Source organism: Nylanderia fulva, unplaced genomic scaffold (assembly GCF_048542155.1).
Source record: "Nylanderia fulva isolate GAGA-0341 unplaced genomic scaffold, ASM4854215v1 Scaffold214, whole genome shotgun sequence".
Classification (NCBI taxonomy): Eukaryota; Metazoa; Arthropoda; class Insecta; order Hymenoptera; family Formicidae; genus Nylanderia; species Nylanderia fulva.
Window position 1 is genome coordinate 13,942 of NW_028190280.1, and position 15,823 is coordinate 29,764.

At 43.4% G+C, this 15,823-nt stretch overlaps 3 protein-coding genes across 3 annotated transcripts; 2 read left to right on the forward strand and 1 right to left on the reverse strand.

Moving 5' to 3' along the window:
* Positions 1-7,751: 7,751 nt before the first annotated feature.
* On the forward strand, positions 7,752-8,327 carry LOC146723241 (uncharacterized). The gene has a single exon (XM_085482715.1). The coding sequence runs from the start codon at positions 7,752-7,754 to the stop codon at positions 8,325-8,327; it is 576 nt and encodes a 191-aa protein (XP_085338841.1).
* Positions 8,328-10,432: 2,105 nt separating this feature from the next.
* Positions 10,433-11,503, reverse strand: LOC146723242 (uncharacterized). Its single transcript, XM_085482717.1, has 2 exons — positions 11,262-11,503; positions 10,433-11,123 (listed from the first exon to the last, which is right to left on the reverse strand). The coding sequence occupies exons 1-2, from the start codon at positions 11,501-11,503 to the stop codon at positions 10,433-10,435; spliced, it is 933 nt and encodes a 310-aa protein (XP_085338843.1).
* Positions 11,504-12,988: 1,485 nt separating this feature from the next.
* LOC146723243 (uncharacterized) lies at positions 12,989-15,795 on the forward strand. The gene is made up of 3 exons (XM_085482718.1): positions 12,989-13,150; positions 14,605-15,066; positions 15,379-15,795. Exons 1-3 carry the CDS (start codon positions 12,989-12,991, stop codon positions 15,793-15,795), a joined length of 1,041 nt encoding a protein of 346 aa, XP_085338844.1.
* The last annotated feature ends 28 nt before the right edge of the window (positions 15,796-15,823 follow it).

The following is a 15,823-nucleotide window of genomic DNA, read 5'->3' on the forward strand; positions in this document are numbered from 1 at the left end:
GATGTTCGACAACATATTGAAAATCCTGCAGGAACAAAGCCCATCGTGCAATCCGCGTGCAGACGTCCGTCTTCTTCATTGTTTGCGCGAACGCCTGACAATCTGTTACAATTTTAAACGGTATACCTATCAAATAAATTCTAAATTTTCGCAACGCCTTAATAATTGCTAAAACTTCCAACTCGTAGCTATGAAATTTTGCTTCGCTATCGGTGGTCTTGCCACTTGCGTAGTACACCGGATGAAAAAGACGATCTTCGCTATCTCTTTGTAGTAAAATAGCCCCTTAATAGCCCCAATAACCTTGTGACGAGGCGTCCGTGTGCAGCTCCGTTTCCGCGTTTGGGCAATAGATTCGTAAAATAGGTCTTCTCGCCAAAGCCTCCTTCAACTGATCGAACGCGCGCGTTTCTTTGTCACCAAAAAAAAATTTAACTCCCTCCTTTAACAATTCGGTCAGAGGATGTGCAACAGATGCATATTTCGGGATAAACCTTCGGAAATAGCCAGTCAACCCTAAAAAGCTTTGCACCGCTCTTCTATCGTTCGGTATGGGAAAATATTTTACCGCGTTAGTTTTTTCGTCGGAAGGTGTAACGTCTCCGTCCTCTATAATAAATCCTAGATAATTTACTCTAGTTTTCAAAAACTGGCATTTCTTCCAATTTATCCTTAACCCGTACGAACTTGCTACTTGCAATACTTCTTTTAAGTGTAATAACCCTTCTTGACAATTTTTTGATGGAATAATCAAGTCATCTGTAGTATCCTTTTATATAGGTATATGTACGTCTTTATTGCTTACTCTTACACGATATAATACAGAGAGAGTTATATGCTTTTGCGCGTGTCCGTCTCGTAGCCATGCTAGCTTACTTCTGCCGCGTGTACCTCTACGCGTGCGCCTTACGCTTCTCGCTCAGTAGCGTATCTATACACTACATCTCTTCTCTTCCTTAAAATGCTAACCGCTTACAGTATATGTTTCTTACATCTAATTATCATCTATGGAGTATGCCCTATAATTGCCATAACGCTCCGGCTGTTTTCTTTCGCGCTGTGATCTTCTTACGCTTTCTGATTCATCGCTTTCTGTTCTTTCCTGATCCCTTTCTATTCTTTCCTTTTCTTTATCCTCCACCTCTCCTTTCTCGCTTTCTGATTCCTCGCTTTCTAAATCTATGACTTTTCTTACTTGTGTTAAGTTTCTTTTATACTTTTTTCCTTCCCCTGACTGTAGTGTTACTGAATTTCCTTTTCGTTCTATTACTTTATATTCTTCCGGACTAAAATTTGGACTTAGTTTATTTTCCTTTGGTGCCCTAACTAATACACGATCTCCTTGACCTAAATCACATTCTTTGGCTCTATTTACTTTGTCATAATATTGTTTTCCTTTTTCTTTTAACCAACTATCGCGTTCTCTAATTTCTGCTTCTACAAATTCACTCTTATCGTTAATTTCCGGAATTTTCGTTCTTAGCTTTCTTTTAAACAATAGTTCTGCGGGGGATATTCCTGTAACTGTGTGTGGTGTTGACCGATACATCAATAAAAATGTTAATAGTTCGTTACGCCAATTTTTTCTCTCCGCATGCGCTATTTTTAGTCTTTTTAAGATACTTTTATTCTGCCTTTCAACTTCCCCGTTCGCTTGCGGCCAATATGGTGCTACGTGTGTGACTTTGACTCCGCAAGAACTTAGCCATTCTTTTAATTTGTCGTCTGTAAATTGGCGACCATTATCGCACACGATTATCTTTGGTAATCCGTGTCTCGCAAACAATTCGAATAATTCTCCTTGTATTACTTTCGCCGATATATTTTTTAAAATTGCTACTTCTATGTATCGGCTATAATAATCGGTAGTTACTAACAAATGTTCTCCTGTCGGGAAGGGACCCATTAAATCTATCGCAATTGTTTCCCATGCTTTTTCCGGTAACTGATTCCGTTTAACTGGTGGTGGTTCCATCGGACGCTGTACTAACTGACAGCCTTTACACGATTTAACAAATTTCTCAGCGTCTTTATCAATGCCTTCCCACCAAACTTTACTTTGTAACCGTTGTTTCATCGCGACAATTCCTGGGTGTCCTTCGTGTGCTAACGCTAACGTTTTTCTCCGCAACGTTTCGGGTATAACTATGCGTGTATTTCTTAATAATACATTGTTGTAAATACATAATTCCTCTTTTATTATTTTATACCGCGAATTTTTCAGTGCCTTCCAATCTTCTGTCTGTAACGCTAATTTTACTTCCCTAATCTTTTTATCCTCTTTCGATGCTATCGCGATTTCTTTTAATGACATTGCTTTTGGTACCGATTCCGTTGCTATCCATTGAATGTACTGGATGTCCTCTTCAAATTCTTTTTTTCGGTTCTCATTTCCACAGAGTCTTGACAGTATATCTGCTATATTAGATTTTCCTTTTTCATATATAACCTTATATTTAAATGGTAACAACCTTAAAACCCATCTTTCTATCCTCGCGTTCGGTTTTGCTCGCGGTGCAAATATATATTCTAACGCTTTGTGGTCTGTCACTAATTCAAATTCTATTCCATACAACCAGTTATAAAATCTTTCACATGCGAATACTAATGCTAACGCTTCTTTTTCCGTTTGAGAATATCGTTTTTCGCAATCCGACAAACTTCTACTCGCGTAGCTAATTACCCGCCATTGATTTCTGTCATCTTGTTGGGTTACTACGCACCCTAAACCTACTGGGCTTGCATCCGCTATTATCCTTGTTTTCGCATTTACATCAAAAATTCCCAACGTTTGCGCACTTGTTAAACCCCTTTTTAAAATTTTAAATGCTCTTTCTTGTTCTTTTTCCCATACAAATCTTACTCCTTTTCTTGTTAATCTTCTTAGAGGCTCACTTATTGTTGCTAAATTAGGAATGAATGCCGCACAGAAATTTACTAGTCCTAGAAAACTATGTATTTCCTCCGCTGTTTTAGGTATTCTAAACTTTTCTACTGCTTCTACTTTAGATTCTAACGGTTGATATCCATTTCCCGAAATTTTAAATCCCATAAATTTTATCTCCTTTTGTCTAAACACACATTTACTTTTATTTAAAGTTATTCCTTTCTCCTTTAGCGTTTCTAAAACTTTTCTTAATCTTCTATCATGTTCTTCCTGTGTCTTTCCACAAACGATTATATCATCCATAAAGTTTATTGTTCCTTTACAATCTCTTAATATTGATTTAACAATTCTCTGAAAAATTTCTGGAGCGCAGCTTATTCCGAACATTAATCTTTTATATCTATATAGCCCTGAATCTGTTACAAATGTAGTAATTTTCCTTGATTCTTCTTCTAGTTCTATTTGGTGGTATGCCTTTTTAACGTCTAGCGTCGTGAACAAGTTATTGCCTTTAATTACGTCTAAAATGTCTTCAAATACAGGTAACGGATATCGTTCCCGGATAATTGCTTCGTTCGCCCGTCGCATGTCCACACACAACCTTATCTCACCGTTTTTCTTTACTATGGGAACTACTGGGGAGACCCATTCTGTAGGGCCTTCAACTCTTTCTATTATATCCTGAGCTATCAGTGCTTCTATTTGTCTTTCCACTTTCTCGCGCAATTTAAATGGAATCCTTCTAACCGGCTGTGCAATAGGTGTGTATGTCTTATTAATTGGTAATGTTAATTGGAAATCTTTTAATTTACCCATGCCTCTAAAAATTGAATCTTGTTCACTTTCAAAATTATTAATATTACGTATTTCCGGTCCTATCCGCAAAACTCCTAGCTTAGTAGCCGTTTCAAAACCTAACAGCGCTCTTCCGTTACCTTTTAAAACTAAGAATGTCGCTCGAGTTTTCTTATTTTCCACCTCAACCTCGCAATGAAATTCCCCTATCAATTTTAAAGCTTTTTCTTGTCCGTATGCGTATATCTTTTTATCGCCCGCTTTTTCCGATTTACATTTAATATTCCGCGATTTACACCATCTCCATGTTTCTTCGTCAATTATATTACACGACGCGCCTGAGTCTATTAATAGATTTAAATTGACCCCTCCCACCGCCGCGTCGATACATTTACCCTCCACGGCGTGGATTTCTTCTCTCCTCAGGCCAAACGCGTGCTCCCTTCCTTCTTCTTCTTCTTCTGTCCTCTCGTCGAGCCGTCGAACCCTTTTTTTCTGTCCGTTTTTTTTGTAGTTGTTGTCAGTTGTCTCCATCCTTGTCTTGCAAACCCTCGCGAAATGTCCTTGTTTTCCACATTTACTGCAGGTCTTCTCTCTCGCTGGGCATTTCTCGTTTGTATATTTGTGTCCTTTATATCCGCACCGATAACATTCGACGCTATTTGTTGTCTTCGTCACTCCCGTCTTCACCTGTTTTTTTCTGTCTGTTATGCGAGCCACCGCTTCACCTTCTATGTCCTTCGTCTGCAGCGAGACGGCTTCCATTGTTTTTGCAATCTCCAGTACTTCGTTCAGTTTAACCTCGCATTTTTCTAATAAACGTCTGCGTAATTTTGTTGAATGGCACTTTTCGATCACTTGACCACAGATTTCTGTATCTGCGTCCTCAAAATTGCAGTTCTTCGCTTGCTGTCGCAATCTTGAAACATATTGTACCATCGTTTCCCCGGTACCTTGAGACAGATTTCTGAAAATGTGTCTCTCATAAGTCGTATTCATTCTCGGTTTGAAGTACTCTTCCAATACTTGCACGGCTTTGGTGTATTGCGATTCTCCTTCCACAACCACTTCCGCATCCGGTATCGCGTAGAAAATGTCTTGTACATCGAATCCTGCATAATGTAGCAGCATTGCTTTCTTTCTCTCGTCGTCTTCTATTCTTTTGCTCACCAGGAACAGCTTGAACGCCCTCAACCAACGTGTCCATCTTTGGTATACGTTTCCCGTTTCTGTGTTCGGGTCGAATGTCGGCAGATTTGTCGTTTCCATGTTCTTCTTAGACTTAATCCTCTTTGTCTCAACTCTCTTCTCCTTTTTTTTTTTTTTTTTTTTTGACTTATCCTCGTCGCCAAATGTAGTATCCTTTTATATAGGTATATGTACGTCTTTATTGCTTACTCTTACACGATATAATACAGAGAGAGTTATATGCTTTTGCGCGTGTCCGTCTCGTAGCCATGCTAGCTTACTTCTGCCGCGTGTACCTCTACGCGTGCGCCTTACGCTTCTCGCTCAGTAGCGTATCTATACACTACATCATCCATATATATTGACACGACATTTTTCGCCACTAAGTCAGCAAATACTGCGTTGACGTATTTTTGAAAATATGCTGGCGACGTACTTAAACCGAAAGGCATGCGCAAGAACTCGTAGTGACCGTTTGGAACTATAAATGCCGTATATTTGCGACTATCATCCGCCACGCGAACATGAAAAAAACCATTCTCGAGGTCTATTGTACTAAAAATTTTAGCTCCTCGCAAACGATCAATCTGGTCCTCTATAATTGGTAAAGGATACCGCGTTTTTATTATTTTCTCATTAAGTTTCCGATAATCAACGCATACTCTCGTAGCACCATTTTTTTTCTTAACCAGCACGACCGGGCTGGCATAATCAGAATACGATTGTTGAACAATGTCCTCGTCTAACCATCTGTGTATTTGTTCGTCAAGCGTCCTTTGTTCGGGTACAGCCAGCCTACGAGCACGCTGGTATACAGGAGTCTCGTCCTTCAGCACAATGTTTAGCTCGATACCTACGTCTCGAATTTTCTCGGGTTTATAACTCGATATTATTTCTCTTATTTCGTCTTTACACTCTCGATCCATAATGTGCTCTATGTTTACATCGTTTACTTCATCGCCAAGGTCGATCCTGTTTACAGCAGGCAATTCGGAAAATGCTTCAGCAGTTTTTGAAATTTTAACGACACCTTCTTTTACTTGCAACTCGACATTATTTAAAAAATCTGTTCCGATAAGAATCGCGTGCTGCAACAGCGCATCAGGGACCACGTGAAACGTTACGCCGAAAAAACATCCGTCCACACAAACGCTAACATATACTTCACCTAATGTTACATTTTCATCTGAGCCAAGACCGCGAAATTTCATTTGCCTCTTAATTAACGCCGGCGCTCCGATTTAACATAAGAATCCGCGCGCATCAGACTGATGTCACTCCCGGAGTCGATTAAAGCCGATAACTCGACCGAGTTTATCGCAACGGTTTTACAACAACTTTTTGTCTCACCCTGCGTCGCGTTACAGTTTTTTTCTTTATTCGTCTGTTTGTTCTCTACCGTAGGACATTTAGCGGCAACATGTCCGTGTGTGCCGCATCGAAAACATTTAACGCCTTTTCCCTTCACCGAGCATTCCGCGACCAAATGATTTTTATTGCCGCAAATGTAACACCGTTTATCAATTTGCTTACTATCGTTTTCCGCGCGTATAAATTTCCTTTTCCGATCCTCCGTCTTGGAATGCCTAGATCTAATTTTCATTATTTCGTATATATCTAATTTATATTTCAAGTCCGAAATACTTCTCGCGCCGTACAAAACAATTTTATTTACCTCATCGTCCGCTATACCATCTATTATATATTGTATTACCGCGCTGATTTCTAATTTCGCCCTGGAGGCGATTTCCAACATCTGATAGCAGTATTCGTGATACGTCTCATCCGTTTTCTTCTTCCTCCTTTGTAATTGAAAATGTACATCGTGGCTATTGGTCTTCTGGGAAAACTCGCGCTTCAAGGTAGTTCTGATGTCCTTCCACGTCTTCCCTCGTGCTTCATACTTTACGAATAGCTTCGCTGATCCACGCAAAAATCTCCTTACATATATCGTCTTTTGCACGTCGTTCCACTGACACAGGCTTGCTGTTTCGTCAAAATCTCTGATCCACTGCTTAACGTTCTTGCCATCATCACCGCTAAATGTATCGATAGCATCTTCAACGTCTTTAAATGTCAATAAACACCTCTCACGTTTCCGTAACGGCTCCTGCGACGGCCCTTGCCTCCGGCCATCCTCCGACGCATCACTGAGCTCCGACTCATCACCAGACTCGCAATCCACCTGACCGCGCACACCACCGTCGTCGCTACTCTCGTCTCCGTCTTCCTGACCCTCGAGAAACACCGCCGCCCGAAACCGCTCCACCAGATCAGCCTTGTTGCCTGTCGTCCTCAATTTTCGTCGTCTTAACTCGTTTCTAAGCTGGACAATCGTCATAGCGTCCGCCTGCACAACGTCTCTTGCTCCATCGTTCCGTGCGGTTCCGCCGTCGCTCATCATTACACCACCTTCAAACCCGCCTCCTTCCATCCGATGCGTAATCCCGGACGAGCCCCCAAAAATTTACTTGTGGGATATGAATTGACTAGGTTCGATGGAAAATCCAGAAATGGTTGTTTTTCCACAAATAAAATGTAATATAGATATTTTATTGGGATTTACGCGAATACAGAATTTAGAAGGAATGGGTATATATGTATATATATATGTGGCCTCGACGGCATTCGTCACGATCTTTTACATGTGTTCGCTCGCACGGTCTTTTCCCGACTAACTCGTCGCTCGCGATCGCGTCAACACGCCCGAGTTTTCACGGGCATCGCCAAGGTCCATCAAAACCCTCGCAAAACAATATAACGGGTGGAGCGGACAGAAAACCGTGCTCCATCCCACAGTACTAGCATATTTTCGGAAAAATTAGTTGCAATTGAATTACGCAAACTCGAAGTTAAAATCTACAAACCAATCTACGTCGGCATGTGCATACTCGACATATTAAAAGTATGTCTTTATGAATTTCACCACGAATACATGTCACCGCTCTATCGTGACAATTGTAGAGTAATGTACACCGACACGGACAGTTTAATTTATCAAATTAAATGTCAAGATGTCTATGAAAATTTGAAACGCGATATCGCTCGATTCGATACCAGCGACTACGCCGCGAATAATGCGTACGATATACCGCTCGCGAATAAAAAGGTGCCGGGTCTGATGAAAGATGAGAATAACGGCGCGATAATGATCGAATTCGTCGGGCTTAGAGCAAAAATGTATGCTTTGCGGGTAGACGGTAAAAAGGACACTAAAAAGGCAAAAGGTGTCAAAAGTAACGTCGTAGCGCGTAGTATAACATTCGACGATTATACGCGTTGTCTTAATGACGAAATTGAAATGACGCGTCAGCAGTCATGCATAAGATCGAAATTGCATAAAGTGTATACCATCAGCGAGACAAAAATTGCTCTAAGTCCCTACGATGACAAACGGTATGTTGTACCTGAGTCGACCGACACCTTGCCGTGGGGACATTATAGAATACCGTTGTAAATTATATTTATTATATTTATTATATTTATTATATTTATTATATTTATTATATTGTGAGGATGTATTAATGAGAAGTATATATATTTTTTGTTATATATTTTATATATATATATTTTATATATTTTATATATATGGTATACAATATAGTGTTATACAATGATTGAATAAAATACATTAAAATAACATTGTTTTTATGTATCCAAGAGTTGTGCGAACTGTCGAATCCCAGCCATTTCACGTAAACCTCGTCACCCCTCCTGCGCAGTATTTTCTCCACGAGGTACACATCCGGACAATTTGCGCGATGCAGCTCGTGCTCGTAAAACGCTCCAGCGATAGATGTCTTGCGATAATCCTCGAGTAGATATGTTACGGGATTAGTACGCTGCACTTTAACAATCTTAAACACCTCGGTTGTCCAATTTGGCGTGTAACCCTTCTCGAAAAGTTGTTTGTACTTGCTGACGCGTACCTGATTACCTACTTTGAACTTTGCCGGGCCCGCGATTTTTACACGATTGTACACGGTAACCAAGAGTCTTTCGGCGATCGCGGGGGTAACGTCGGCAGGTCGCATACCAATCGTTCGATGCTTGCGTCCGTTGTAATCTGATACAAGGCGTGGCAGTATGTCGAACCATTTGTAAGTGCCATTCAGCGTAAACATCTTCCAAATGTCGTTCTTTAGCGTGCGATTGAATCGCTCGACGACCGACGCCTTCAATACCGAATATGTCGAATAGTGATTAATGTCATGTTTTCGCATAAGTCGTTGCACATTGGCGTTGTAAAATTCCTTCCCGTTATCGGTTTGCATGTTTTTCGGACATCTCTTGCTGTCTCGAATTATCTCAGCGATTGCGTCAGCTGTCTTGCTTCCTCCTTTACTCTTGAGTGGTACAGCCCACGCATACTTGCTCAACACATCGATGACGGTGAATATGTAGTGGTAACCTCTGTTGAAACGGGAGTACGGACGCATCTCGACAATGTCGGCTTGCCACAGATCATCGTATCCTCGCACTATGACATGTCTTCGAGGGAAATTTTTTCTCGCTGACGCGTGCAACTCGTTTACCAACTGCCTTCCCTCCAAACTATGTTGCTTGTTGTTATTTTCACTATTCATTCTCGTTCTTTCACGTTCGTTCACGTTGTTTCGGGGTTCTTTCGGGGTTTGTTCACATTGTTTCGGGGTTGTTTCACGTTGTTTCGGGGTTCGTTCACGTTATTTCGGGGTTGTTTCACGTTGTTTCGGGGCGGGGTTCGTTCACGTTGTCTTAAAGTTCTTTCGGGTTAGATAGTCGTTATAGCGTTGTTCACTCCCGTCCTTGACCCATTCGAAAATCGTCTTTGACTCGTTTGCAGCCTTTTTCACAGTCGTTTCTGATCCGTTTGCAGCCGCTTTTGAATCGATCGTAACCGTCCCTGACCTGTTCGCAACCCTTACTGAGTTGGTGATAGCCTTGTATGTAACCTTTAAGGACTTGTTCGTAGCCTCGTTCGCAACCCTGTTTGACATGATCGTAACCTTGATCGTAGCGGTCACGTTCATCACCGTTTCCAGGTCGTTCACTGCTGCTTCCGGGTCGTTCACAGCTGCTGCTTCCGGGTCGGTCACTGATACCACTCATTGTTGTTTGGTAGCACGTCGATCGTAACCACTTCTTCTAGACGTTTGTTTGATGGACGTTTCTGAGCCAACCGCTCATTAGATGCCTGTGTCTGAGGTAGTGTTTGGCGCACGCAGAAGCTCTTTTATCGCAGTCTCCAACGCTCATCCTTCTCTAACGCAGCCAGCTTCTCATCTAACTCTTTCTGTTGGACCATCAATGTTTTAAAGCACTCTTCCAGGTACAATTTGTTGACGGCATCGGTATCCGCCTTAGGTTGCGCTACACGGCGAATCTTGCGCGATCTCGCGTCATAATCTGTAGCGACGCGACATAGAGCGTTTTTACGCACACATCTTCTCATCAATGTGTGCCAATGATCGCCGGTTGTATCAATTCTCCTCTCGAATAATCCAAATTTATTGATAGACATTTTTGCAATGCTTTGTAGAGTGTCACGCGATGGACTGAATAGATTGTCAGAACCCTTGTTTAATTTATAATAATGCCCGCTTCCCGCAGTTTCTCGATGATCGACAGGATCTCGTTGTCGTGCGCGTTGTTGCCAGCTTGGCGCGAAGCGTCGAGCAATCGTAGGCGATCCACTAGCTCGTCGGGGTCGTCCCAGTGCACGTAATCAATCTTATTGTCGGTTAGCGTCATAGCGCGAGGCATTCCAGTGCCAGATTTTGGGCTCTCCACCCGCGTCAACGGTGCGATTATATATTTGTACTTGTCCCCCTTGCTACCCTTCACACGACCTTGTACATCAAAATTGCGTTTATGCACGTTTGTCGTCAATAATATGTGTTTGTATTTTTGCAAATCGTCCTCCTGGTAATCGGGTCTTTTCTTGAAGATCAACTCGTACAATCCGGGCGTTCCAATGTACCGCGTGTCGCCTACGATTATATTGTCATCTTTGTCAATCGCGAATCGCTTGCTGCCGAGCCGCATTTCATTCTCGCCGAAGTAGACTCCGTATACATTATCAATTTCTTTCTTCTCATCAGCACCGAGGAGAGCGTCCATGTATTCTCGTCCTAATGGCCCCAAATTCTTTCGCATCATTTGTCGACCTTCCGGCGATCTTAACCAGTGTCGAAGGGGTATTTCGGACAGGTTACGCGTGGTTTCCAAAACATTTTCGTCTACGAGTGCTTTGGGTATCACAGGTTGTGCGCTTATCGGTGTAAAGGTTATCGGCAGTGACGCGTCCAATGGCTTCGCAATATCATATTTTCTCTTTTTCAATTCCTCCTCCTCTTTATATCGCTTGATAGTTTTATGTTTTCTCTTTTTCGGTGTCTCCCCCTCATACTGTGTCTCGATCTTCACACCGTCGTCGTCGTCGTCGTCGGTGTTAGGCTCGTTTTTCACCGAAATCGTCGCGTTGTCGACAATCTTTTGTAGCGGCTCGATAATAGGTTTAAAGTGAGTCTTGACGGCGATATCATCATCGATCTGTCCGGTCTTCAGAGCGCGATGTTTCTTGCGGATCGATTCGGCCGTCTTCGCAATCTCCTTGGCAACCTTTTCACGCTCGCAAATATTATCAGCCATCCTAAACTCTAGAGAGTGCTGTCGACGACTAATGGCTCCACGGTATCGCGAACTCGTTAAATCCTTTTCTGTATCGCCCGTTCGTAAGCGAGCTGTCCTTGTCTATCACTAGAAATCCATACTTTTGCTGCCAACATGTACGACATAACTCCCCGAAATCCTCATACGACATGTCGGTATTCACGTGATTGTTGTACACGTGCTTCAAATTGGTGGCGTCCTGTTTAAACAGGATTAGCAGGTTCGCGTTGTCGCGTATAAGATGTTTCGGTATTCTCGCGTATGTCTGACAGAGATAGAAGCAGTCGATGTTCGAGTGGCGCCCCATTGAGAAGTACTCTCTTATCGTATCTTGCTTGTCGCATGCCACGTCATCAAAGACAAAAATTGAATTTGGACATGCCTCGCTCGGTGGAATAACGTCACTGTTATTTGAGAATGTAAAGTAGCCGATTGACATCCGCTGCAATCTCTAGACGATACTGAGCAAAGCGCGAGTCCGCGCAGCTATAAATAGGCGGACGTTGGAGGTCAAATCGGAAGTGAGAAAATGCAATTTGTGCGACAACCTCTGACGATACGAGTGATGAATTACGACGACAGAGTACGCTGCAGCGTGAACAAAGATGTGCGCAAACACGGTACGATGCTACCGACAACTATACGCGCGATCGTTTGCGGCCCCTCAAATTGTGGTAAAACCAACGTGTTGATAAGCCTGCTGGAAAGTCCGCACGGTGTGCGTTTCGAGAACGTGTACATGTACTCGAAATCGCTGCAACAGCCGAAATATCGCTATTTGAAAGATTCGTCAATCGGCGTCAATAAATCTTTCAAATAGCGATATTTCGGCTGTTGCAGCGATTTCGAGTACATGTACACGTTCTCGAAACGCACACCGTGCGGACTTTCCAGCAGGCTTATCAACACGTTGGTTTTACCACAATTTGAGGGGCCGCAAACGATCGCGCGTATAGTTGTCGGTAGCATCGTACCGTGTTTGCGCACACCTTCGTTCACGCTGCAGCGTACTCTGTCGTCGTAATTCATCACTCGTATCGTCAGAGGTTGTCGCACGAATTGCATTTTCTCACTCCCGATTTGACCTCCAACGTCCGTCTATTTATAGCTGCGCGGACTCGCGCTTTGCTCAGTATCGTCTAGAGATTGCAGCGGATGTCAACGAAAATAGGCACAGGTGTATTAAATCGTGCGATAAACGCACTTCCGGTCGAGCTTCATATCCCCGGCTATCAATTTTGCGGCCCGGGAACTCATTTGGAACAGCGATTGGCTAGAGGTGATCAAGGTGTCAACCCATTGGACGCGGCGTGTCGTGAACACGATATAGCGTACTCTCGGAGCAGCGAACTCACCGAGAGACACGCGGCGGATGAGGTACTCGCCGAGAAAGCGAAAACTCGCATCGTCGCGAAAGACTCGAGTCTCGGTGAGAGAGCCGCGGCCGCAGTTGTCTGGGCAGCGATGAAAGCCAAGACGAAGCTCGGCATGGGCTTGAAAACGAAAAAGAGGAAGACGAAGAGGAGGATACTTTCGGCAGCGAAACGAGGCGGATTTTTACCGATTTTACCAATGCTGGGCGCGCTCGGATCCCTGGTCGGCGGAGTGGCTGGCGTAGCAAAAGCGGTACGACAATAAAGCCGCGCAACGTCAGTTGCAAGAGATACTACGCCACAATCGCGCCATGGAAGGCCGCGGACTGTATCTCGCCCCTTACAAATATGGACGAGGAGCGAGGAAAAAAAAAACGTCAAAAAAACGTTAAAAATGCCGCAAGGTGTAACTACAAATGTGCAATTGCTACAACTTGCAAAACGTATGCACATTCCATATTTTAAAGGCGTATTTATGCGCAATAATTTACCGATAAATGGCGCGCGAGAAAATGAGAGCGGTATCGTCAATCTGGACAGCACAGACGGTCCTGGCACTCATTGGGTGGCGTATGCAAAAAGGGGAAATCGCGCAATCTATTTCGACAGTTTTGGCAATCTTCGACCACCCGAGGAATTGGTGCGATATTTAAACGTGCCGAAATTGGAATACAATTACACCTCTTATCAAACGTATGATCAGAGTATCTGTGGACAATTGTGCTTGCAGTTTCTCCGAGAGATTGAATTTTAGTTCAACTTGCAGCGAATTTAAAGACTGACATTGCGCTATTTAACTCAGTTTTGTCAACATGTCGCTAACACTAACATTGACTGGGAAGAGTAGCGTCCTCGCGGCGACCTACTTTCCACCCATAGATTTGAGCGACGCGGACTACGAGCTCGGTCTGACGGATTTTGAAACTTATCACACTATATCGAATGTGAATTCCTCGAATAATAAATTTTACTACGGCAAAGACGATGCGGAAATTACGATTTCCGAGGGATCGTACGAGCTGCAAGCGATACATGAATTTTTGAAACGCGCACTTTCCCGAAAACATAATGCTGTTAGTGATAAAGGTGTCGACGATGAAGATTACCCAATCGTGCTCCGCGCTAATTACAATACGATGAGAAGCGAGATCAAGTGTGCCTACAGAGTAAACTTTAGCATGCCCAACAACATTGGATCGCTGCTGGGATTCTCGAATCGTATACTGCAACCGCGAAAATGGCACCAATCGAACGTGGCGATTAATATTATCAACGTGAACATTATCCGCATAGAGTGTAACGTGACCGCGGGTGCATACAGCAACGATAAACTCGTTCACACGATACACGAATTTTCACCGAGGGTACCACCAGGATATAAGATATCGGAAACGCCGGCGCAGATCATTTACCTGCCGGTCTTCGTACGGAGCATTACTGATTTAGTGCTACGCGTTGCTGACCAGGAGAGACGATTGCTTGATTTTCGAGGTGAAGAGATAACAGTTAGATTGCACGTACGACGGCGGGCCACCCTCGTGCGACGAGATACTCGTGTTGAATAAAGACACGAAGAACACAATCAGGCCAGCAGCAACATCATTCGCTAATATCAAATCAACCGCGAAGAAGAGACTCACCTCGTCAAACGTTGCGTTTTTACAATCTTTGGGATTTGCGGTGCGCGCCATCTGAACATTGACTGAGATTCTCAACATCGAGGAAGAGCCAGTCTTTGACGATCGCATTGTCAAGATTGAGACTCACACATACAACCCGTTTGCCAACACAACATTTGGATACAGCGACGAGATAAGAATACCCATACAACAACAGGATTTATATACGTTGCCGTATGAGAGTTTCCTCTACATTGAGGGTGAACTGCGGATAACTCATCCAGTTGAGGGATCCAATGTGATGCTGGGAAATAATTGCGTCGCATTCATGTTTGACGAAATTCGCTACGAGCTCGATGGCGTGGAGATTGATCGCAACAGGAATGTGGGAATAACAAGTCTGCTGAAAAACTATGTGACAATGTCATCCGATAGAAGCGTGATTATGCGAAATGCAGGCTGGGATAGCCCGACTACTGTGAATGGATACTTTAATTTTTGCGTACCGCTGCACATGTTGCTGGGATTTTGCGAGGATTACAAACGCGTGGTTATTAATGCGCGTCATGAGTTGATCCTAATACGAGCGCGCAACGACAATAATTGTCTGTATGGAAATTCTGCACTGGAGCCTGCGATCAACATATTCAAGATACAATGGCGAATGCCACACGTGTTGTTGAGCGAGATTAAGAAGCTGTCGATGCTGCGCGCTCTGGAAAGCGGACGTTACCTCAGCATGGGTTTCCGCTCGTGGGATCTATACGAATTTCCGCTATTGCAGCGTACGACCAAGCATTCGTGGGCCATTAAGACCGCGACTCAACTGGAGAAGCCGCGATATGTAATTTTTGTCCTGCAGACAGGGCGGAAAAACGTCATGTCCGAGGATACGAGTCGATTCGACAACTGTAAATTAACCAACGTGAAACTCTATCTGAACTCGGAATGTTATCCGTACGACGATATGAATCTGGATTTCGATAGAAACAGATGGTCGATTCTGTATGACACGTATGCGCGTTTCTGCAAAAATTATTACGGATACGAGTATCTCGAGCCGAGCCTCACCGTCTCGTTATTTCTACGTTACGGTCCGTTTGTGATTATTGATTGTTCTCGACAAAACGAATCGGTCAAGAGCGCAACGGTGGATGTGAGATTGGAATTTGAGTGTAAGGAAAACGTGCCTAATAATACCACAGCATATTGTCTCATCATGCACGATCGCGTGATCCAGTACAACCCGTTGACCAACGTTGTGCGCAAAATCACCTAAAATTGTTTACACAACTACGCGCGTGAGA